General features: G+C 37.1%; 1 protein-coding gene across 1 annotated transcript in view; it reads right to left on the bottom strand.

Annotated features, from left to right (window-relative positions):
• Window positions 1–750: 750 nt before the first annotated feature.
• The window catches only part of RAB3GAP1 (RAB3 GTPase activating protein catalytic subunit 1), a 99,771-nt gene continuing 76,283 nt past the window's right edge, over window positions 751–24,238 (bottom strand). The window contains exons 14-24 of the mRNA XM_069067821.1: window positions 23,520–23,609; window positions 22,591–22,763; window positions 19,876–19,930; window positions 19,282–19,653; window positions 11,671–11,808; window positions 9,627–9,854; window positions 8,847–8,943; window positions 8,648–8,751; window positions 6,890–7,005; window positions 5,659–5,761; window positions 751–2,037 (exon numbers count right to left, since the gene is read on the bottom strand). Coding sequence (XP_068923922.1) covers window positions 1,801–2,037; window positions 5,659–5,761; window positions 6,890–7,005; window positions 8,648–8,751; window positions 8,847–8,943; window positions 9,627–9,854; window positions 11,671–11,808; window positions 19,282–19,653; window positions 19,876–19,930; window positions 22,591–22,763; window positions 23,520–23,609 — 1,713 coding nt within the window. The 3' untranslated portion in view covers window positions 751–1,800. The remainder of the gene's footprint in view (window positions 2,038–5,658; window positions 5,762–6,889; window positions 7,006–8,647; window positions 8,752–8,846; window positions 8,944–9,626; window positions 9,855–11,670; window positions 11,809–19,281; window positions 19,654–19,875; window positions 19,931–22,590; window positions 22,764–23,519; window positions 23,610–24,238) is intronic.

Below are 24,238 nucleotides of genomic sequence, written 5' to 3'. Positions count from 1 at the left end.
GGGTTTGGAAAAAGGGAGAGAATTTGGAACTCAGTATTTAAAAAAGAAAAATATTTAAAATAAATAAGTTTTTTAAAAAAGGAAAAAAGAATAGCAGCCTTCTATGAAGCCTTCGGCTTCTTATGAAAGGAAAACTGACCAAGCTCAGGAAAATAGCGTACAATTTGGATTTATTTTATAGGATCCTTTATTAAAATGAAAACTGAATGAGAGATATACTAAAAGTACTGAAGAGCCTTCATACAGTGAATAAAAGAAAGGACCAAAAGTAAATTTAGGCTTTGCATAAAGTCAGTGCCCTATTCTGACTTGGTTTAAAATGAAAAAACAAAAATACTCTCATATCAGACCTGCACAACTTGGCAGCAGGTAGGGGTCAATATTAAAATAGGCTAACCTTCTTTGGGCCAGATAGGTTAGAATAGGGACAGAATGATGACAGTTGGTGGCTGTGGGTCACATGACAAGGAGGAGAGTGTGCAGTGGCAGCCCTACATTTTTCACCGGCCACCTGAAAATCTTTGGTGGGCTGCAAAGGCCTGAGAGCTATATGCTGTGCAGGCCTGCTCTATATTTTACTCAATTCTATTAATTTAAGCTGCTATTCTCAAAGGTTCATTGGCAAGGTTCATATTTTTGCTATACAGGATTATATTATGAATTTGGAAGGCGTTTGGAATTTTAGGGCCACAAACAGATCTACAGTAAATGCAGCATTCTGACATACAAGAAAGCTGTCATAGCATCCCATACGTTTTTCACTTTATTGCAATACATCCCCCAAAAAATACTGCTTTAAAATAATTTTATTCATGAGACATACATTCAAACAACACATACATTCAAATTTGACTGACTGCACGATCTTTTCCATATACCAGGGTACATTCATAGCGTATGTTCCATCCTTGTTCCACCAAACATACTGCAAAGGCAGCAACAGGCAAACAAGGGCACGCTGTGCAGCGAGGGGCAGTGAGGACACATCTAAAAGTAGGTGCTTTACACAAAGTTTTGGCCTGGATCACATTTTAGTACATATCAAAAAACTGAAGGATATGTTTAAAGCTATTTTCAATGTAGTTTAATATATAGTCACCAGAAAGAATCCATTTAGGGCAAATTTCTATGGAAAAATAGATCAACTACGTGAAATACTGGGGTTTAAAAAAAACCCCAAACCCCAACAAAACAGCACATCAAGAGTTAACTAATATAATCAATATTTCCATTGAGTGATTGTATGAACAAGAGATTAAGCAGTTTTAAAATATCCATGAAGATTTTGTGGAATGAAGACACAACCAAGATATCTAGAAGTCTGAGTAAATTCCCTATTTTTTATACTTGATAGTAATAAATACAATTATCTAGTGTTTATATTTATGGTGAAGGTGGGGTAATGCCTTGTTTTTACAAGAATAGTCATGAAAAGGAACAGAATGTGTACTATATCCTTTCCAGATTGAGCTCCTGTACAGTAAGTATATGGCTACCTCAGTTCTTTAAATAAACTAGATCAGGGCTGTCTCTGGGCAGAAATCTCTCAATCCATTTAAGCATTTAAAATGCTTGGCTGCCTCTTGACATCTCCTCTGTTCCCACCAGGATACATCATAACCACAGCTTGATGCAGGTGAATCTTTCAGATGCTGGTTTAATTCCCTGAAAGGTGATTCTTGATCATTCAACAGAACAGTGTCCTCTCCATGCCGTCTGTCACTTGTAGGCACAATCTCCCTCCCTAGCATTACCTCTGAAGACATTGATAAAATAACTCTTAAAAAAAAAAAAACACAATCAGAAGAACGAGGTGTCAGCCGAAAAGGCCCCTGCAAGTCTGAAGTCCTCCTTGGTGAGAACACTGTACATGCGCTGGGGCAGAGCTTTGGAGTAGGGCGCAGGCCGGGGAACAGTGGTACGCAAAATAAGTTCCCGGCCGGCAGGGGCTGGGAAGTCTGACCCTGAGCTCTGCCTCCGTTCTTCAGAAGAGCTTGTCCTTTTCAGTTCCTCCTCCACTGGAGCCATGCTTGCAGCCTTAAATAGAATCAGATGTGAAATTCAGAAGGGAATCAAAGGCTGAACTCAGAATTTTTTTAAAGGGCAGATGATTAAACATGATAGTAGACACTGAAATGTTTCACATTACTCACTGATGCATTCAGCTATGCTATGGTTACTGACTAGCACAACACAGAAGCTTGAAATATGGCAACAGCCTAAGAATATAAATAAATTGGAGGAAAATGGAGATTCTGTAAAGAGATGGGCAGGTTCAGCTCTCCAAAGGAGGGAGAGTTATGAAACTGCATTTCCCTTGGGTTTTTTTATGGCTAGCTATTCTAACCGCACTTTTCTCATGAACTGCTGAAGTCTGTTACCTCAGACTCCTCAATGATATGAGTGAAGAAGAGAATTCCCTAAGAAGACTACTGAACATAGAAATTTAACCCTGCCACTTCAAAGCTCAGATCTCTTCTTTCTGAGGTCCAAACTCATCAGGGAGAATTTGGTTTCTCTGTAGGGACCTCTCACATGATTCATAAGTAAGTGAAGTTGTTGCCACATGATGGCAACCACTAAAGTATAGCCCTATAAAGTTCTGAGTGTCAAAGGGGTGTGCTTCTTTCATGGACTTTGTATTTGGATATATTCTTCTAGTCTGAAATCAGTCTCCTATACTTTTAAATAATCTACTATGCTGAGAAAAACATTTTTTGAAAAAGAAGAGACAGAAATCACAATATGATAGGACACCCAGAAGCAAATATTTGAGACTTCTAAAGAAGTGGCTGACTGTGTGACAATGGGCAAGTGTCAAAATCTGCCGGTGTCCATGCCCCCAAAACTCTATAGACTCTAAGTTACAGAACAGCTGCCAATCTGTACTGGTAGGGGGAGTTTCCTCACACCAATGATACCACAGGTCAGGACTCAGAGAAAAAGAGAAGTGATTAGTCTTAATGACCTATATGAAGTTAGAGGGATGGAAAGGAAGACTATGAGGGACAAAGGCTATTTGTTACCTCATCAGAAGATTCAGTCAGCTTGAGAAAGGGTGAGAAAAGAAACAGTGATGAAAGAGAAACAAGCAAGATGGTTTATCAGGGAATAAACGAGAGATTTCACGACTGTTTCAGAGGCAGCATGCACTGTACTCAGGAATGTTCCTGTCAGAAGAATACTGGGACAAACGCGAGTACACCACACACACACACACACACACACACAGTTTATACAAAGGGCGTCAGATGGAACAGAGACATTCTATTTCCTGTTTGCTCCGTGCATCTGACAGCCCGACTGGGGTAGGGAAAGTGAGGGGTTAACGTTGGCTAATTGGGAATTGAGACAATAAAAATCTAGTTTTTACACTGGATGAGCATAGGTGAGAAATTAAGTATTTGTGATTCAGGAAATACACATTTCTTGAATTTTAAAAGCTACTTTAACTTAATGTTAAAGAACTTTAGCAAGACTCAAGAAAAATGAAGTTGTTCAGATTCATTTTCAGAATATATGAACACATATCAGAATTATTATGCTTGATAGGAAACAATGGGATGAACATTATTTACATTTTACCATTTTTAGGAAAAGGGTAAAATATACATGAACACTACTGTATAGATAAGAAAAATTAGTGAAGCTGTGTGAAAGCCCTTCCTGAAACCTGGTCACTTAACTGCTGTTTCTAAAAACACAGATTTTTAACAGTCTAAGTTGAACTTTAAGGTAACATAAATTATTTATCAATTATTAAAAGAAAAATAGTTGTATGAATAAGCTTGAGCACTGTTTTGTCTAAGTTTTTCCCCTGTAAACCTGAAAACGTACTAACCAGATACTTATGATTCTGACTCATAATCCTCTGAGCATTCACTACAAACTAAAAATTTATCTTAACATGATGCAATGCATAATGGTTTCCACAAAGAAATATAATCTATAGCATTTTTCAAATGCCTAAGAATGCAAATGATATTCTTCAAAGCAGCAAGAAGATATACTACAAAATACTAAGGGGAAAAAACCTGGCAATAACCATGGGAAAAGCTGTCCTTCTGGCCAGTGTGCTAGGAAAAGTCTAGCTAAGGATAAAAATGAAGTATTTGGCTGTGTGCCAATAAATAAATAATAAATCAAACAGAAGCTTCTATTGTCTTCTAGGACACTGGTTTATAAGGATATGTGAAATCCTCAATTTTTACTCTGATATTTTGAAATTTAGGGAATTCACCCCTAATTAATCACATTTTTCAATATTTGTTAACCTACTCATTCTAAATAACAAGTTATAAATTATCTTAACTATGTCAAATCAAAATGTAGCATTAAATAGATAAGGAACTTAAAAATTATTTTTCCATAATGTAAAGACATTCAGTTATCTTCTAATTTGACTGTCAGAAAAGACAAAATTGGGTCATTTGCTACCAATGGTCATCTCTACAAAGGTGACACGTACATAGCAAAAGCTAAGTATCACGAAGACTCAAAAGACTGGCCCTGAAATTAGTGTTACCCCTGGGATAACGGCAGCTGTTTAAAATATAAAAATATCTTTCCTGTCAAGCACTCAGCAAAGAGAGAAAGAAAAAGAGAGAAAGAGAGAGAGGGAGAGAGAAAACCTGCGTCAAGCATTATTATCATCAATTCAATATTAACATATTCAAAGCTCAGTAGTTCTAACAGTATTGGGGGTTCTGTCTAATGTTTAATGCTACAGTTTTGAAATTTGGCTTCCTTGAGGTTACTTATTTTGGGGGATGAGGAGACTGATCTGTGATTTCATTGGTGTAGAGAACCCCCAGTGAGCAAATTCCCTCTACCAATGCAGACTGGCAACTCTCTTGCACCTTACAGTCTTGCAGAGTTGCCTGGGGATCTAAGAAGTAAAGTGATTTGCCTGAGATCCCAGACAAAATGTGGGTCAAAGGCTGCACTTGGACCCAAGTCTTCTAGACCTGAGGACAGCTTTCTATTCCCTGCACTGCCCAAGTGGCTTCCCTCTCACCATCATATTGGAAGGCTTTTTTGTTATTAAACAGAATAAATATTATTAATAATCAAGTTCTGTAATACCACCAATTTATATGTAGCCCATTACCATTCTTAAAAGTTCCTTCCTTTCCAAGAAGCAGATGATTATGTTTAATATTCAAGTTTATTCTTTAAGTCATTTGCTAATATTTTTGTTGATAGCTTTATTAGGGTCTGTATATTCTGGTCTGGAAGAAGCACACACCTGGACTGCATTATCTAGTAACTAAGGGACTCTATGTTAGTTTCTTCCAGTAATGCTTAGTCCCATGCCCTTTTCATCTATGACAGTCCACCAAAAGTGCTAAACATTTATTTTGCAAAGTAGGCCAATAGTAGGCAATTGGATTAAATTTTTATAGGCACTAATGGTCCAGAGCAAACATTCAGGTGAGTATTTTTCAGCATCCTTCTTATGCCCTGCACACAGAGACACACACACAGATTCACAAGGCTACAGAAATCTCTCTGTACTCATTCACAGCTAATGCACAGATTCAGAAAAAGATAAGTTGCTGGATAACCGGCATCATTCAGAAGACAGAAACGTTTTTCCATAAATGATTTAGACGTTTGAAAAGGCCTACAGCACAGTAAATAAACAATCTTGCATACCCTCTGAGCATTGACAAATAGCTTATGAATGATACTCCCAGCATGTCCTCTTCCTGCACCAATGACTGACACTTCAGGCTGCTCCAAGAGGCAACTCACAAATCTGTATGAAACAAATCATAAAAGTATGGAAGGCAAATAGCTCAGTTCAGAGTTCTATCAATCCTCCTCAATTAATTTTCTTGACAGGAAGACCTCAAACAGATGCTTGCAAAATCCACCAAAAATAGAGTGGAAATCTTGTCACCAGTAGAGACTGACATTTTAAATTAAAATTGAAATACACACACACACACATAATCTTACTGCTTTTTTGATAACTCATAAAACTTGAAAAAAAACTAGCTTTATTCAAGTTCAAGGAGAAATATTAAACATATTCTTTCAAAATAGTAGCTCGGGAAATTATACACTAAAGTGTGAGTTCAATTTTTAAGATGATAACTAAGTTTTATTTATCTAGAATAGAAAAGCTTCATCTCTCCAGTTCTCATTCTTTTCTCAGGAGAGGGTGGTTTTGTGGGATTTTTTTACATCTCTTGTTGGACAAAGTCTCAATTGTAAATTGCACCATTATGTGCATGTGTCACTGTGCTCCCAAAAATATATCACAGATAATGTATGGTGGAACTAATGAAGAGTCAGAGGCACAGAACCACCAGACACGCACCATCTGTTCACTAATTCACATACTGCTGCTTAGAGATGAATTACTTGATAGGAGCTTACTCTTTTTACTGACAAGGAAGGTATCAAGGGCAAGGTGGTTTGCTGAATTTCATTCAACAAAAGACTTAAGATAAACTCAAGCCAGGAACACATGTAAAGCTCTATTAAATGCTCAAAATCACAGAATTTGAGTTTAAGGTGACCTTCAAACAGAGCCAACCTATGCCCAAAAGGAATCACCATAAAATCTCTGTACGCATAAGGTGTTCCTAGTTCTTGGCTATAACAGTCTGCTAATATGGTAATATTTTCAAATAATATTTCATAGATTCATAGAATAGTAAAGATGGAAAGGACCCTAAAGATTATCTAATCCAATTCCTTCATTATAGTGAAGCTCAGAGACACAAGGTGATTGACCCAAAGACACAAAGCTTGTTAGCAGCAGAAAAATGATATTTCTACTACATGACTCCATTCATGGGAAAGTTCACTGAAATAGGATTCGTTGCTTTCACCATTAGCACTCATATATAATACAGACAGGCTATGTGGGCCTTACCTTTCTAGATCTTCCTTTTCTTCCTCTTGTTCACATTTCTCAGTTCCAAACTTGGCTTTCAATGAACGTGCTCTGGCAATAGTAGCTTCCACATTAGTAATCTGATGGATGATTTCCTATACATTGGAAAGAAGAAATGAATCCACAGGAACAAAAACAAGAAGCAAAATCTTCTTTAAAAATTACCATATTGTGCGCAGCTAAGTGGCACGGTGAATAGAGCACCGGCCCTGTAGTCAGGAGGGCCTGAGTTCAAATATGGCCTCAGACACTTAACACTTACTACCCTGGGCAAGTCACTTAACCCCAATTGCCCTGCCTTCCCCCTCCAAAAAGACCAAAAAAAAAAAATTTACTACCGTGTTTCCCCGATAATAAGACCTATCCCAAAAATAAGCCCTCCCCTTACTGTGTAAGATTCCTCTAAAATAAGCCCTCCCCCGAAAATAAGCCCTATTGAGATTGCTACTGTAGTGAAGGTGATCCCCTGCGCTACACGCTACATTACGTATGCACCGTCCCTTCTCCCCCCCGCCCCCGTGAAACGCACGCCACGCTCTGAGCTGCATCCAATCAGAGCTGCAGCAGTGAGCTCATCATCCTGTTCTTCCCCAGTGATTTGCTTATTGAATAAAGGTACATTTTTTTGTTCACATTTACCTGTTTATTAAAATTGCTGTCAATGTTCATTAAAATAAGCCCTCCCCTGAAAATAAGCCCTCTGGTGTTTTTCTGTCCCAAAAAAATTAATGAGACAGTGTCTTATTATTGGGGAAACATGGTATATTGTGAACTGATCAAACAAAACAAAGGGTAATCAAACTGCACATACCCTTTGATCCAGCAATACCACTATTAGGTCAGTATCTCAAAGAGATTTTTTTTTTTGATTTTTGGAGGAAAGGCAGGGCAATTGGGGTTAAGTGACTTGCCCAAGGTCACATGGTTAGTTTTTTGTGTTGAGTGTCTGAGGCCGGATTTGAAATCAGGTCCTCCTGACTCCAGGGCCAATGCTCTATTCATTGTGCAACCTAGCCACCCCTTTCAAAGAGATTTTTTGAAAAAGTGAGGCAGGTGGAAAGGACCTGCTTGTACAAATATATTTATAGCAGCTCTTTTTTTGGTGGTAAAGAATTGGAAATTGAGGTGATGCCTATATCAATTGGAGAATGGCTGAACAAGTTGTGGTATATGAATGTAATGGAATACTACTGTACTGTAAGAAATGACAAGCAGGATGATTTCACAAAAACCTGCAAAGACTTATATGAACAGTTGCAAAGTGAAGTGAGCAGAACCAAGAGAACACTACACAATAACATCAATACTGTACGATGGCCAACTGTGAATGACTTGGCTATTCTCAGCAACACAGTGATCCAAGATAATCCCAAAGGACTCAGGGATGAAAAATGTTATCCATATCCAGAAAAAAAAAACTGATAGAATCTGAATGCAGATCAAAGCATACTATTTTCTTTTTGGTGCTTTTTTTCTTTTTGTCTATTTCTTCTTTCACAACATGACTAATACGAAAATAGGTTCTATGTCATTGCACATATATAACCTATATCAAATTGTTTACCCTCTTAGGGAAGGGGAGGGGAGTAAGGGAAAAAATCTGAAACTCAAAATTTAAAAAAAATGAATGTTAAAATTTGTCTTCACATGTAATTGGAAAAAATAAAATACTACTAAAATTACTATATAGCAAGGAAGGTACCTGGCAAGAACATATGACTTACATGGGGAACTTACCTCCAATTTCTTGTCTTCTGGATTGGGGAATCGTAAAACTTTACTGGAATGGGATATTATCTGTTTTATGATTTTCTTAACTGAAGAAATGTTTTCCAGAGTTTCTGTTTTTAAAAACACCACACCCTTTATTAAGTAAGTTAAAATATTTGTCTTAATTTGAAAAATGCATGACTAACCAATCAAATGAATGACTTACCTTCCTCCTTTACTTTGAGTACAGCTGCATGGATCACACAAGGTAAGAGATGCCTTGCAAGATCTGCAGGTTTCTGGACTGCCAAGTAGTGCAGCACCTGTAGAGAATGTGTAAAGTGAATAACAATGACTGTTGCTATGGCTGGGGCTGCAGAGTACACACCCAGCTTCTCATAATTTGTGTTCATGGTATGTGAAACAATAAATTCCTTAGCAAAGGATTATCAAACTCATCTAACAAATGCCTAAGACATTCTTCCTGTAACAAAAATTAATTATAAATGTAAAAATATGAATATTTCAAAAGAAGTTTCCAACCTAGAAATGTAGCATGTATACAGTCCCTATGGAAAAAAGTCAAAACAAACAAAAAAACCCTACCATTCTTTTTTTTTTTTTTTTTACTAAATTGGCATAAATTGTGGGATGATGAGTAACTAACTGCAACATGAGAATAAAGCCATAGAGATAAATGAAAAGCCACACGCTTGGTGTAATGGCATGCATTTCTTTTGTCAAATGTATTCCTTATCAGTCAGTTCATAATTAATTTTAATTTTTACATTCCATAGGTAAAAATAAAAAAAATTTAAAAAATCCACTTCATATTCCTAAAAAAGCTTGTCTGTTGGGGTGAGGGGGGTGGGGTGGAAGTTGGTTGGAATTTGACACTTTGCTTCTCAAGTGTGCTCAAGTTCTCATGACAGTATAACAAGCTGAGATTCAAATACCGTAAAAATCTTCTTAATATTCTGGAAAAATAGATCCTATCATCAATTACCTTTTCTGCCTCCCGAGTGTCATCAAATAGTCTCCTCTGCCGACGAGCAGGAACTGGCTTAGCTGTTTCCCAGGCCTCCACCCACATATTGCTAGGAATCTTCATTCGAGCACTCAACTCTCCTTTGAGGATCACATTGCCTTTTTCATCAACCACTTCCTCTTCAACATAATCCCGAGGTGAATACCACCTCACAAAATCCTCCAGGAAGCAACCAGGATTGGCTGCCTAAAATGAACGCCCCCCCCCCCCCAAAAAATTATTTTTAATCCACACAATCAAAATTTAAAACCAAAACAGCTACTGATATCGACTCTACAAAAATGCTTTCACCAAGAGCCCAATTTATTGTTTTTTACCTAGAATAAGTCAGGTGCTAAAACACTAAATTTTTTATTCCAGTATTACCAAAAAAAAAAGAAAAAAAGGGAAACATTTCCATTTGACAAGTTCAGAAATCACAACTTGATATAAACTGAAAATAGCTATAAGAATCTGTTAGGTAAACTTAAGTTTAAAGTTACAATCTACCACTGAATAATTAGAAAAAAAATATTAAATACACTTAAGGTAAATAAATTTTAAAATATAGATCACAGAATAACAATAAAAAGTAGGCATTTCTCCCTGCTTTTTTCCTTCTTAATAAGTCAATATTGGTAATACAATAAATTTTGACTACTCTAAAAATTATTTTACCTTGCTATCAAGGCCTGATACTTTATGTACCTAATTACCATTCACATAAATCATTCTGGGACTGAAACTCAAACATTTCTCAAAATTAAGGAAATCAAATTGACTAATAAAAAGCTTTATCTATTGGATAAATAATTAGTAATCATATGTACCAGAAACTTTAAAGTAAATCTAGTTTTCAGCCTGAAGATGAAGAGAGGACAGCATGCTATTTATATACTAAGATAATACTACTTCAACTATATGCTGCAAACCTGCTGACAACAAAATGTTGATGTTAAAGCATGGAAGCATTTTTGGCTACAACTTGCATCAATATATTAATTTGAGGACTAAAGCTGCAAATGTCACCTTTTTTTGTCATTTCCTCCACCTCACCATTCTCTGTTTTATTCTTCCTGTTTGGAAGTGCCACAATGCAATGCCAACAATAGCAAATAGCTTTGCACTCAAAGCATTAAAAGAGAAGTTTCAAGGTAAAACCAAAAATAAAATACAGTCACTCACAAGGTAAAAGTGTTCTGCTCTTAGAAGAATCCATAATGGCTGCATTTTCCCTTGTTCATCTACATGTGTCTATTAAGTCCTCTGTTTAGTTTTCCCTTCAGCTTAAGAAACCATCCTATGAGGATATGGAAGCCATGGGAGCCTATTGTCTGGGTACCCAACAAAAGGCACTCCTAGAGGATGTGGTGAGATCCACAGCAATTGATTAAGAAGATGAATGACATGGAGTTATTTACTTCCAATGGGCATCTGTGTGATATATTAATACAGAGCACTAGATATGGAGTCAGGAATCCTGGGCTATTTTCTGTCTAGATGGCCACAGGCAAGGTCTTTTATCTTCCTTTCTTCATCTGTGAAATGGCTTGGGTTTGCTAAGGTCCTTTCCAACCATAACATTATCTGTCCTAAGGTCTTAACTTAGCACATCATACCACCTGTTTCATTCCTTAAATATACTGTATGTGAGAATAATTTTTTAATTCAGATACATAATTTGAAATTACTTTATCATTTTTATGTATTTAATTTGAACAGAGCTACATGTATGTTTGGAAGCAGTGTACTTTTCTGCACAAACAAAAGGAGGAAATTGCCAGATTCACATATGAAAATGTTTCCATTTTTAACTTTCAAGTAATTATTTGAAGTGTGGTATAGTTCTTTTTGTCAAGTCCGGTGAGTCCTTTGAGGAGGGGGTAGAACTACAAATAAAATCAAAGTCCCTAAGGAAAATAAAATAACTATTCGAGCTTTCCAGCTACTTTGGAGGGGCCGACTTTTAGAGCTTCATCCTAGAAATGCTGAAAATAGTCACAGACCGCTACCCATGGGGTACCTTAAAAGATTCCATATCTGAGAGCAAACAGGCGCTCTGCATGCGGGCCCGGAGGTGAGCACCTTCTGCAGATGTCCCCAATTTAGCCAGGACCTCGGACTGTTCTTCTAGCAGATCTTCTGTCATGGGGGCTGGCTCCTGGGAAGTACAAAAGGGCAGAATCGCAAACAGCTTCCCTCTACAGAGCACTCCCTCTGGTAGAGGCCCTTAAAAATAGAATAAAGACAATTATTTTACCTCTAACAAGACTCAATTTCTAATAGAAGTAAAAGAGATGAAAACTTTTCTAAACTGTCTTCAAAAACAACAAACTAGGCACAAGGGTAAATGCGATTTTAACTCTCCAAATAAGATCATGGAGGTCTACTCTAAGGATATCTACATTTAAAAGGTAGAAAGCCGTGTCCACACGCAAACATTTTGTTGCCAGTTAAGATGAAAGAGCTAAAGTAAAATGCTATTGTGCATGACTAATCTAGATTAGACTACTGCAAATAATTCCTAATATGACCAACTAAAAGATGAACAGTTTAAAAGAGTTAAGTACATACTTTATCTGCATAAAAGCAAATGGCTCTTCCCCAGCCCAAAGCCACCAAATGAGTAGGATCTGATGCCAGAAGACAAGTCTCTGGTTCATCTCAGTTTCAAGAATATTATAATTAATGCTCCCATGAGAAGATTTTTGTTTGTTTTTAAGGTGAGAGAAAAATCAAGTGCTTCCTAAGCACATACAAAACAGCAGCAAAGGCAAATTTGATGGGAAAAAGAACAGTGCCAGTCATTAAGAAGGTGACCTGGCAACAGAAATTTCTAAGTAACTGTTCAAAGGCATTTAGAAAGATTCACTGAGAGTCAATTCATTCAAGTTAAGGAAATGCAAGATAAACAGATCTAAAGAATTACCACAACCTATTTGCTTTGTCCTTTAGGCACAAGAATATTGAAATTTCTGTTGTAGGACAATCAATAAACACTTATTAAGGGCTAAGTCCAGGCACTGTGCTAAGTAATGAAGATATAAAGACAAAATTCCTTCCTTCAAAGAGCTTAATCACACATGTGAGTATATACAAAATAATATACACAAAATGATAACAAAGGTTGTTTTGAGAGGAAGAATGCTAGCAGCTAAGGGGGATTAGGGTTGGGGGAGGGAACTTGGGTGTCTGAAACCAAGCATTAGGAAAGATGGAGGTGCATTCGTGGCATGAAATATGGTCAGTGCAAAGTCATATAACTGAGAGATATAGTATCATATAGTACAGCAAAGAAACCAATGGGGCTCGAACACTCGATGTAAAAATTACAATGTAAGAAGACTGGAAAGTTAGGAATAATGTGATGGGCATAAGCCGTAGCTCACAAATTTTTGTCTGGGGACAAAAATTTAAGAATTAAAAAATTACATCAACACTTCTTTTAATCAAGTCAAATAAAGTTTGTGCTTGACTTGCTGTCACCCACAAATGTGCCACTTCCCACTAAATTCCATGTTCATTAAATCTGAAAATACCTTATCTGATCATGGTCAGCTGTCATTCCACTCATTCTTCTGCCGACATCCTCAAATCATGTTCTTTGACCTCACCATGACTTCCAATTCCTCCACCCCTTTGTTCTTTCCCACACCACCTACTTTCTTCTGCCATTTCTCATCTTGACTCCTTGGTGAACCAGTTCAACTTATTCTTCTCGAGTCCCTTGACCCCTTCCCTTATTGATGACCTTGCCCTGTCAAGCTCTTGCCTTGGATTACTCCTACAATCTCCTGACTTTACTTCTAGTCACATGCTGCTGAATTAAGCTGAATGGGTCAACTACAAATTTATGTTACATAATTCTAACTGGGTCTTCATTACAGGAAGGCAATTCTTTATCACCAACCTAACTGATTCACCATCCCACTCATCACCCTGGCTTTTCCAGACTTTTTCATCTCTCCTCAAGCCTCTCATGGCTCTTCCTCCTTCCAGTCTCTCAGATGAGAAATATATTTCTCTGAAAAATAAAAAAGGCCATTTGCAGAAAGCCCTCTCTTATCTCCCTTTCCTCATCTCACGTCACTTAGATGCCTTCTGTATCTATCTTTTCCTTCATTGCCATTACGCACACAGAGACAAACCCTCCACATGCCGGAGTGATCCCATTTTATCTCATCTTTTACAGCTGTTTGCTCTTTCTGGTATCTCTCCTCTCTCATTAATCTTCAATCTCTCCCTGCAGGTTAGTTTGCCTCCCTTTTGATAACAAACTTGCCTGTGTCTCCCCACCTCCTCAAAAAAATCCTCACTTGATCCATCTGTCCCTGCTGTCTATTGTCCCATACCTCTCCCTCCCTTTTGTGGCCAAACTCCTTGAGAAGTCTACAATCATCACCTTTTCTTTCTTTTCTCCTCACACTCTTCTTAACTCCCTACAGTCTGGCTTCTGACATCATTCACCTCTTTCCAAAGTACCGATGATCTCTTAACAGACAAATCCATTGACCTTTTCTCATTCTTCCTTCCTCCTTGACCTCTTGGCAGCCTCTGACACTACTGATCACCCTCTTTTCCTTGATACTTTCTTCCTTCTAGGTTTTTAGCACACTACTACTCTAGCCTGGTTCTATCTGTCAGACCACTCCTCAGCTTCCTTAAATGGAGTTTTATTCCATGTAGTCATTCTAGTCATTCATTCCTGCTAATCATGGGTGTTCTTAAAGCTCTGTTCAGGACACTCTTCTCCATCTGTACTATTTCACTTGGTGATCTCTTCAGCTCCCATGGATTCAATTATAATCTCTACCCTGATTCTCAGATCTATTTATCTAACCCAAATCTCTCTCCCTACCTTCAGACTCACATCTCCAACTGCCTACTGGACATCCTGAACCAGATGTACCACAGACATCATACATTCAACATGTCCAAAATTGAACTCATTATTTCTCCCCCTTCCCTTCAAACTTTCCCCTCTTCCTAATTTTCCTATTACTATGGAAGGGACCACCAAATCTTCCCAGTCATCCAGACTCACAACCGAGGTGTCATCACTCTCCACATCCAACCTGTTGCCAAGTCCTATCAATTCTACCTTAGTAATATCTCTCAAATACACCCCCTTCTCTCCTCTGACACAGACACTTCTCTGGTGCAGGCCCTCATGACTTCATGTCTGGACTCCTACAACAACCTGTGTCTTCTTGCCTCAAATCTCTCTCCATTCCAGTCCATAATAACTGTCAAGATGATATTCCTAAAATGCAGGTCACCTTCCTGTTCAATAAATTCTAGTAGCTTCCTAACCTCTAGGATCAAATACGAAAAATCCTCTATTTTCAAATGAATTAACATATGTAAAGCACTTTGCAAACCCTAATGTTGGTTAATGCTAGTTACTGTTATTATTATTATTTGGCATTCAAAGGCCTTCATAACCTAACTCCCTCCTCCCTTTCCAGTCTTCTTACACCTTATTCCAGACCCCATCCCCATTGACTCTGTGTCTCCCTGACTGTTCCTTACACAAGACACTCCCTCTCTTGACTGAGTCTGTACATTTTCAATAACTGTCCCCTAACAGAAATTCTTTACCTCTTCATCTCTTGACTCTTGACTTCCCTTCTTTCTTCAAGCCCCAGCTCAAATCCCACCTTCTACAAGAAACCTATTCCCGATTGCCTGTTAGTATCTTCCCTTGTAATGATCTCCAATTTGTCCTGTACATATCTCACTTGTACATAATTTCTGTTATTGCTGTTTACCCATTAGACTATTAACTCCTTGAGAACAGGAACTGTTTTTTGCCTTCCTCTATACTGCCAGTGCTTAGCATGGTGCCTGGTATGTCGCTAAGTGCTTAACAGATGCTTATTGACTTTGCTAAATCTCTTGTCTCTACATTCCTGACCCCACACACTGGCACCTAAAAAAACCTCTACTGCATAATTTCCATGCAATATGTTAGCATTCTCACACCAAAGAATTTCACACTGGGCCTTAACTGAAAATCAGGACTAAACACAAGACTTGACACTCAGGTATGTGATATGATGACACAAAGACAAAACGCAAGCAGGACCCAAGAAGGCTGTAAAACCTGTCCTCCTGTTTCTCCGACTAAGGTTAAAAGCAGTCTCTACTCAACCTTTCAACCTGATCACTCAAGGGTCTCAGCTTCACAGTCTTGGGGTAGTCACATCCCTGGGTGCCCCACCTCTTTGTGAAGAGGGGTCACTTTCCATTTATTCTGTCCTGATAGAGATGACAAGGTAGGTGGTATGGATAAAACATCTCCATTTTAGTTGTGTGACCTCGCGCAAGTCACTTAACCCTCATTGCCCTACTTTACCCCCTCCAAAAAGCAAAAACAAAAACAAAAAAACCTCTCCATTTGCTGAACTACTCTTCTCAGTGAAAAATTCTGCCAACCTCAGTCAGGAAGGTACAAAAGAGAAGGGGCTACAAATGGCAGCCACACTGCAAAACCTGCTTGAACAGCTCAGAGACTTACTAACAAGGAGAGCCCCTTATCTGAAGGATTTACCAAAAGACTAGACATTCCATTCTGGCTCTGTGGCAAAAATCTTAAATTCTATCCAGATAATGGGTATTTAAATGCCTGCTCTAAACTATCAAAAAAAGGGGGGGGGGGGAGTGAATCTCATGGGAAATAGTAAGAAAAAGTGTAGTTTAAGGGACCTTGCCAGACATATTATATTATAAAGCAATAGTCATCAAAACTTTAGTACCAATTAAAAAACCAAGTTGGTCAATGGAATAGATTAGATAAGAAAGAAAAACAAGCAACAAAACAGTAGTAAATGTTTCATAAACATAAAAATATCTATTACTAGGGGAAGGACTCCCTTTTTGACAAGGACTAACAGAAAAAAATGGAAAGAAATTTGGGAGAAACTAGTATTAGGCCAACATTGTACACCATATTCCACAATAAAATCAAAATGGATACATGACCTAAATTAGCTCTAAAAGGACTCACCACAAAGAAATTAGAATAGGATAAGATCAAGTACCTTTCACATTTATATCTGGGGCAAGATGGACAGGTAAATGCTTAGCCAAATAAGAAACAGAGGATTTTTTTTAACATGGGGAGAGATTTCAAAACAGAAATTTTGATTACATAAAATTATAAAGCTTTTGTACAAATAAGATCAATGAAAACATAAGAGAAACAGTAGAGTGTGGAAAAATATTTACATCGACAATTACCATTAAAAATCTGATAACAAACTACACAAAGAACTAATGCAAATACTTAACTAAAATCAAGAACCATTCTCCAATATTCAAGCGGTCAATATGAACAGTTTTCAAAAGAAGGTTTAAAAAGGATAAATAAGAAAATGAAAATATGTTCCAAATCACTAATGGCAAAATAAAAACACATTTATAACAACTTTGAAGGTTCAACTCATTCTATATGTAACTTAACAAAGATGAAAGATAATGGGAATAGTCAATGTTAGAAGGGACTATGGAAGGAAAGAAATCATACGTACTATTGGTAGAGTTGTAAAGTGGTCCAATCATTCTGGATTTCAAATTTGGAATTATGTAAGAAAAAGACTCAACTGTCATAATAACACTTTGATCTTATGATTCTACTGGCAAGAGGTTCAGTATATACAAAATATTCATAGCAGCACTTTGTAGTAGCAGTGAACTATGAAAAAATATGGGTGCCCACTTACTGGGGAAAGGCTAAAAAAAATCATTTGAATGCAATGGAGTATTATTTTTTACTGAGAAATGACAAATATAAGGAATTCAGAGAAGCTTGTGAAACATGTATGAAATGAGTAGAATAAGTAGAATCAAATAATATGCAAAACGACTTACGCAATATAAATAAGATCACCAAAAGGAAGTAAAATTTGAGTAATGGGAAAAAAACAATGAAGGTCCTTGAGAAAAGATAACAAAACCTACCTCACCTCCTCCCTCACTGCACAGAGGTGAAAAATACCAGTATGAAACTTCCTATACTCTGTCAGAAAGGATTTATGTACTGATGTAGGTGCTTTTAAATCTGTTCTAAAAGAAGGTTCAAATGGTAACAGATAGAAAGTAATTTAGGAGAAGGCACTAATATTTGTGGGAAAAGGTTTTCTGTAAGGAGGATTTGAGTTGAGTCTTGAAGGAAGCCTGAGGCAACAGAGAAGGTGGAAAACATTCCAGGCATGGGGGAGAGCCAGGGCAAAAGTATGGAGATAGAGGATAGAGTGACATGTGAGAAGGAACAGCAAGTAAGCTAGTATAACTGGATTAAAAAAATGCATGGAGGAGAGTAAAGTAGAAGACTTGGAACAAAGAAAGGGATCAGATTGTAAAGGGTTTTAAATGCCAAAACAAAACAGGATTTTATATTCAATCCTGGAGATAAAAGGGAGCTGGAGGTGAAGGAAATGGGGAGGGCGGACACAGTGGAGAAGAGAGGAGGTAATGTGACATGGCCAGACCTAAGCCTTAGAAAAATCACTTTGGCAGCTGAATGGAGGATGGATTGGAACAAGAAGAAACATGAGGTGGGGAGATCAGGTAGAAGGCTGCTATAAATAAAGAAGGTAAGAGAGATGAGAGTCAGAACTTGGATGGTGTCTATATGAATGGAGAAAAAGGGCCCTATACAGGAGACAATGTGACAGCATAATATTTGATAATGGTTTGAATAGGCAAGGTAAGAGAGAATGAGAAGTTTACATATTTGAAGGCATGGCTGACTGGTAGGGTGTGGGGCTTTAATAGCAAAGGCCAAGTTAGAAAAAGGGAAAGGCTTGAGAGGCAAGAAAATGAGTTCTCTTTTTGGATATACTGAGTCTGAAATGTCCAATAGTGATGTATGGTGATGCATGGTTTATAGCTCAGGAAATCATCAAAATATTTATGGTGGTACTTTTTGTAGTATCAAAGAACTATAAACACATTTGTGGACTGCTGTCTGGCTCAGAGTTAATCTTAAGTCTTTCAAGTTATTTTCTAATTCTGATTAAGTGAAAGAAGACATTTAGTTAAAATTCATACTTTTTTATATTACAACTACAATCTCAAGGTCTTCATTATCCAGTCAACTGCCTAGTTCTTTACATTTCCACATCTGTACTCCAAGCTCTAACCATCTCATAGCCTCCATGCTAGTTTTTTCTGTCTTAAACTACAGAAAGAAACAAGAATCATTTTTGTTGCGGGTTCATGTCATTTCTCTTTCTAAAATTCTGAAATGGTTTATAATTACATTCCAAATTAGGCTGAAATTTAATCATGAATCTGAAGGCCTCTCAACAATTTCTAGAATTTCCTTTCCCTCCTCATCACCTTTTGCCTGATACCTTAATCTTTAGCAATATTCTAGGAATTTCTCTCTTGTTCCAAATCTGGCCTGATCCTTTAAGACATGTTTTAAATTTATTTTCTTTTTTTTGAGTTTGCATGTATTACTCAAAATAGAATTCTTAGCATTTTTAGATTTTCAGGTGTTTTAAGTGCTTGGACATAGACTTTTCCAAACTTGTACCTACCTAATACAGTCATGGTTTCCTACTACTTTAGTGAAACAGATAACCAGGCAAAAAATAAAGTAAAAAATGACTGATACATTGCCTACCTGTGTTACTGGAATGTAGAGAGGTTCACCTGTGTGCAGTAATGTAAGTTTTCCATGTTGATGTAGACGTCCTTCTGGCTTTAAACTTGACAATTCTTTGGCCCCTCCTTTTTTTCCACTCTCTTGTCCATTTCCCTTCAGTTCTTCTGTATCACTTAAGCATTCAAAATATTCTTCTTCACTGTCACTCCAGGAATCCCAAGATTTTCCTACCTCTCCCTTTTCCCTATCTGTATCTTTTAGATGATCTTGCCCAGAGGTGTCTCCTGCTTTCCCAGAATCCCCTGCAGAAGCACTAGAAGCATAATCAGAAAGAGTGGACTTTTTTCCTTCATCACGGGCTCTCTTCCTTTCAATACAACAATTTAACATCTAGAGAGAATGGAAACAACATTATATTTTGTTTAAAAAATATTTATGCCTGTATAGCTCTCAACTTCCAAATAATTTTCTCTCTACCCCTTCCATATATTCTGAAAACAATGTCAAGGTTGACAGGAAGCATGAGGCAAGAAGCAATACAATGACATTTTTTAATCAGAACATGTTCTTTAATAAAGTCACTAATTAACACACTGGCTAGAAGATATTTACCTGAAGTTTTTGATGCAGCAAACAACATCTGAGGTCTGGGACTCCATTAGCTAACCTAAGGAAAGACAGCAAAGATAAAAGAATCTATTTACAATCTTACTAAAATTATTACTGAGTTTTGCATTTTTCATGGTACCATAAATTTTTAGTCATATTTAGGAAAAAAACAAACTAGAAACATCTTAGGTGACAAGAGGACTACATGAGATTTTTGTTGTTTTTGTCCTTTGTTTTTGAAGAGGAGGACCATGACATGAAGGTGATGCCATATCATGCACATGAATTGGATTTAAGTGAGGAAGGACTGTGAAAAGTCACCAGCCTTACTTTCTCTTCCAGAGCCATCTGGGTCCAGGGGCAAGATATAGATCAGGACAACTGAAGATGGCCCAGGAAACAGTGACAAACCTTTGCCTTTTTAAGTTAAAGTCTTTCCATGAGGCAAAGGCCATTCAGTAATTAAGGCTAGGTAAGAAATAAGGCAAAAAGGCCTCCTTTACCTAGTCAAAAACAATGACAACAATCTGGGAGGGAAAAACCCTCAGGGTTTCTGGCCAAAACACAAACAACTGCTAATTATATTCACTATAAGCCAATCAGGGACCAAAGTAGGGCTTGGCCTACTTTGTTGACCAATCAGTGAGAGCCAGAGTAATATGGATTTAAGGCAGGGTCCTTCAGGGTAAAAAAAGGTTTCAGTGATCAAAATTTACATTCCATTGGGCAGGGCACCAGCAGGTAAGGGAAGGGAACTAGATCCCAAGGCTACCAGCCCTTATTTCTAACAGGTTGGCGTTTACCTTTCCTTGTTAAATCTCAAGACAAAGAGCAGCGAAGAACCCAGAGTAAGACAGGGTCCAGTTACAGAGAGGCAAGTGCAAACAATCATATGTGAATGACATATTCAACTTTATTCCATTCTTACCCTTCTCCAATCCTTCCTCCATGAAAATGTCAAAATAATCTTGCCCAAGTACGGCCTGCTCTAAAACTTACAGTGGTTCCCCACTCTCTCAGATCCTATCTAATCCAATCCAATAAACATTTATTGAGTACCTGCTATGTGCCAAGCACTATTCTAAATGCTGAGGATATAAATAATAATAAAAAAAAGTAGTCCCTGTCTTCAAGGAGCTTACAATCAAATGGAACAAGCATTTAGATAAAATATAAATTCATTAGACTGACAAGGCCCTCAAAAATCTAGATACAACTTATCTCTACAGCTTTTTTCATACTAAGTCTCCTAATAAACTCTCTAGTCCAGTCAAATAAGACTATAGTTGTTCCCTTAACTCCAAATTCCATCTTCTACCTCCATATCTCCCCTTACATCTTGGACTGTACCCCTACCTCTGCCCTACCTCTCAGAACCCTTGACTTCCCTCAAGACTCAGCTCAGTAACTGTCATCTCCCCTATTTAAGGGCTCTCTCTTTCCTCAAATCATCACAGATTTTAATTTTTTTGTACATTTTACACTCCACTGCGTAAAATAAAAATTTCCTGAAGGTTCACAGATTTTTGTTTTATTTTTCTATCATTAGTGCCCAACAAATAATAGGTAATCCACATACATCCCAAATCTGTAAACCAGTTGTTTTCCTCACACAAGATAATTAATGCTGGGATTTTTCAATGAAAGTTCAAATCAAAAATGCTAAAATGTGAAATCTACAAAAATGTTTTAAACAAAAATTAGCCTTACTTCTTGTTTATGTAAGAGACTATCATTCAATTCAACAAACATTTACTAAACACCAAATATATATGCAGTCAGAAAAACAAAAAAAGTTCCTATTTTCAAGTAACTTATGCTCTTGGTAGGATGTGACATGTAAAGAGAAGTACACATTTTAGGAGGGATAGAACACTAACAACATGGAGTTGAGGGGTGGGTCAGGAATGGCCTTCCCAGAAGAATTGATACTTAAGATGAAACTTGAGGGAAGCTAAAGATTCTAAGAATCACAAGTAAGGAAGGCTGGCATTCCAGGCATGGGAAACAGCATGTGTAAAGGCATAGAAATGGGAGATGAAATGTCAAGTTCAGGGAACAAATGCTGGACTAATTTGGACACAATTTGGTTGTAAAAGAGAATGATATAAAATAAGTTTGGAAAGATGAGAGCCATACTGTCTGTGGAGGACTTCAAATGTCAGGCAGAAGAGTTTATATTTTATCTTTGAGGCAATAAGGACCACTGAAAATTTATAAGGAGAAAAGTGACATGATCTGACCTGCGTGTTAAGGAATATTAAGCCATACTGTTTGATGACTGGAGAAGAGATACTGGAAACATGGAAGCCAATGAGGAGGCCATTATAGTAGTCTAGGCAAAGGTGACGAAAATGTGAAATCAGATGATGGTCATGGGTTGCAAAAAGAAGACAGAAGTAATAGATTTCATGGAAGGAGAATCAGATAGAAATTAGGTCAGGATGGGGAGGGTGGCAGGGAAGAAGAAGTGAGGGGAAAAGAAGAGTAAATAACGACATTAAGGTTGGGCCCTCAACAGAAATAGGTACATCTAAGGAAAGGATTGAGTTTGGGGGAAGATAATCAGTTGTTCTAGACAATGTTAAATTCAAATGCTAGTCAATGACACATCCAGGTACAGCTATCATGAAGGTAATTGACAATGCAGGATTGAACTTCAGCAAAAAAAAAAAAAATCAGGGTTAGATATATAAATTTTGGAACAAATGTATTTACCCTGGAATCAGAAAGTTGTTTTCCCATCTGAAGCGCATTTCAAGGACAAATTCTTGCCAGAGATGTGCCACGCCTTTTACTCCTCCATGGTAGAAATTGATCATACAAAGACATAAAGCCAGTTTGTATGTCAAACTGTCAGAAGGTGCAGATTTGAACTGATTGTAAAGATTCTAAATGTAAAAATGAAAACAAAAAAACTTTTTAAAAGCATATACAAAGTATACTACCCATGAACTAAAGATTCATAGATTAAAACTTTGACCAAACTAGTATTTACAAGATAGCTAACAAACAACCCAGTTTATTTATATTTGAGATATAGATATAAACTTTAGCATGTAAAGACACATATCTGATATATCCCTGACAGAGGAAAGGCCTAGCTATTAAGAAATGAATATTTCATCTCTTATTTCATTAAGAAGTTTTCTATTTACTTTTTAGCACGTAAGAATAAAAGATAATTGTGGAGAAATATTTACTTTCAAAAACTATAAAAGAAGAAAAAAATTGAGCCTTGAACAAGTATTGGATGCCATTTTTTGGCTGCTGGTAGGATTCTCTCCACCTATAAGATGTTGTCCATGCCAATTCTATGTAATAAAGGACTCATTTCAACTAAAGCATGAGCATTTTCTCATGGAATTGTATAATAACAAGAAGATAATTTTAAAATAAAAAAAATTCTTTAGGAATTTTGGAGAGAGAGAGGGGTTCTCCTGGGATTTTCACTGGATCATACGAATAGATTTAGAACTAGAAGGGCCCCTAGAGGCCACTGACTCCCCCCTCTTCCACCTCTTCATTTTACAGATAAGGAAACAGGCACATAGAAATTAAATGGCTTGTCCTAGAATTACACAGTCAGCATATCTAGAAATTTAAGTTGCAAAAATGCTTCATCGCACTTTTAATAATTAACTTACATATTCTTCATTATCTGATGAAGGATTGCTGTTCCCTGTTGAAGTAAATCCATCTAATGGTTTATCAGAAGCAGCATCAGGGAAGAGGAACTTAAAGGGAAAAAGAAAACAAGTTGATTTGGATTCAATTTTTGATATTTCATTTTCCATTTCTTCAAGTTTTTACTCACATAAGCTAATTTTTGCTGTTTGACTTTTCCTAAATTAAAAGTTAAAATGTTAGAGGTTCCAGTGATGTTAGAAAACTGGTTTTCTACTACTCTTACAGAAATGTATTTTTGCTCTGACAGTATAACCCACCTTTATATAGTGATTTAAGGTTTGCATAGCACTTTTGAAATATCTCATTTGATCTTCACAACAACCCTAACAAGAAGGTTGTATTATCATTCTCACTTTACAGGTAAGGAAACTGAGGCAGGCAGAGGTTAAGTGATGTTAGAGGACAAATGAGTGGACAAATCTGAACTCAGGTTTTCCTCATTCCAGGTCCAGTACTCTATCCACTGTGCAACCTAGCTGCCCTAAATATATAAAAGATATCTATAACTTCATTGGCATATGAAACATCTGAAAATCAAATGTTTTTTCAGGAGTAAGGATGTCCCCTTAGATCTGTTTGTTAGCTGAACAGGAAGTGGACCTAAAATCTTTCCACTTAAATTTCTATCTTGTAAGGGAACATTATTTTAAAAGAACATTATATGATTTGCTGAACT

This window comes from Petaurus breviceps, unplaced genomic scaffold (genome assembly GCF_028583685.1).
Source record: "Petaurus breviceps papuanus isolate PSGF00001 unplaced genomic scaffold, PetGlider_PUasm1.0 90752, whole genome shotgun sequence".
In the NCBI taxonomy this organism is placed as follows: domain Eukaryota; kingdom Metazoa; phylum Chordata; class Mammalia; order Diprotodontia; family Petauridae; genus Petaurus; species Petaurus breviceps.
This window is presented reverse-complemented; position numbering and strand designations above follow the sequence as displayed.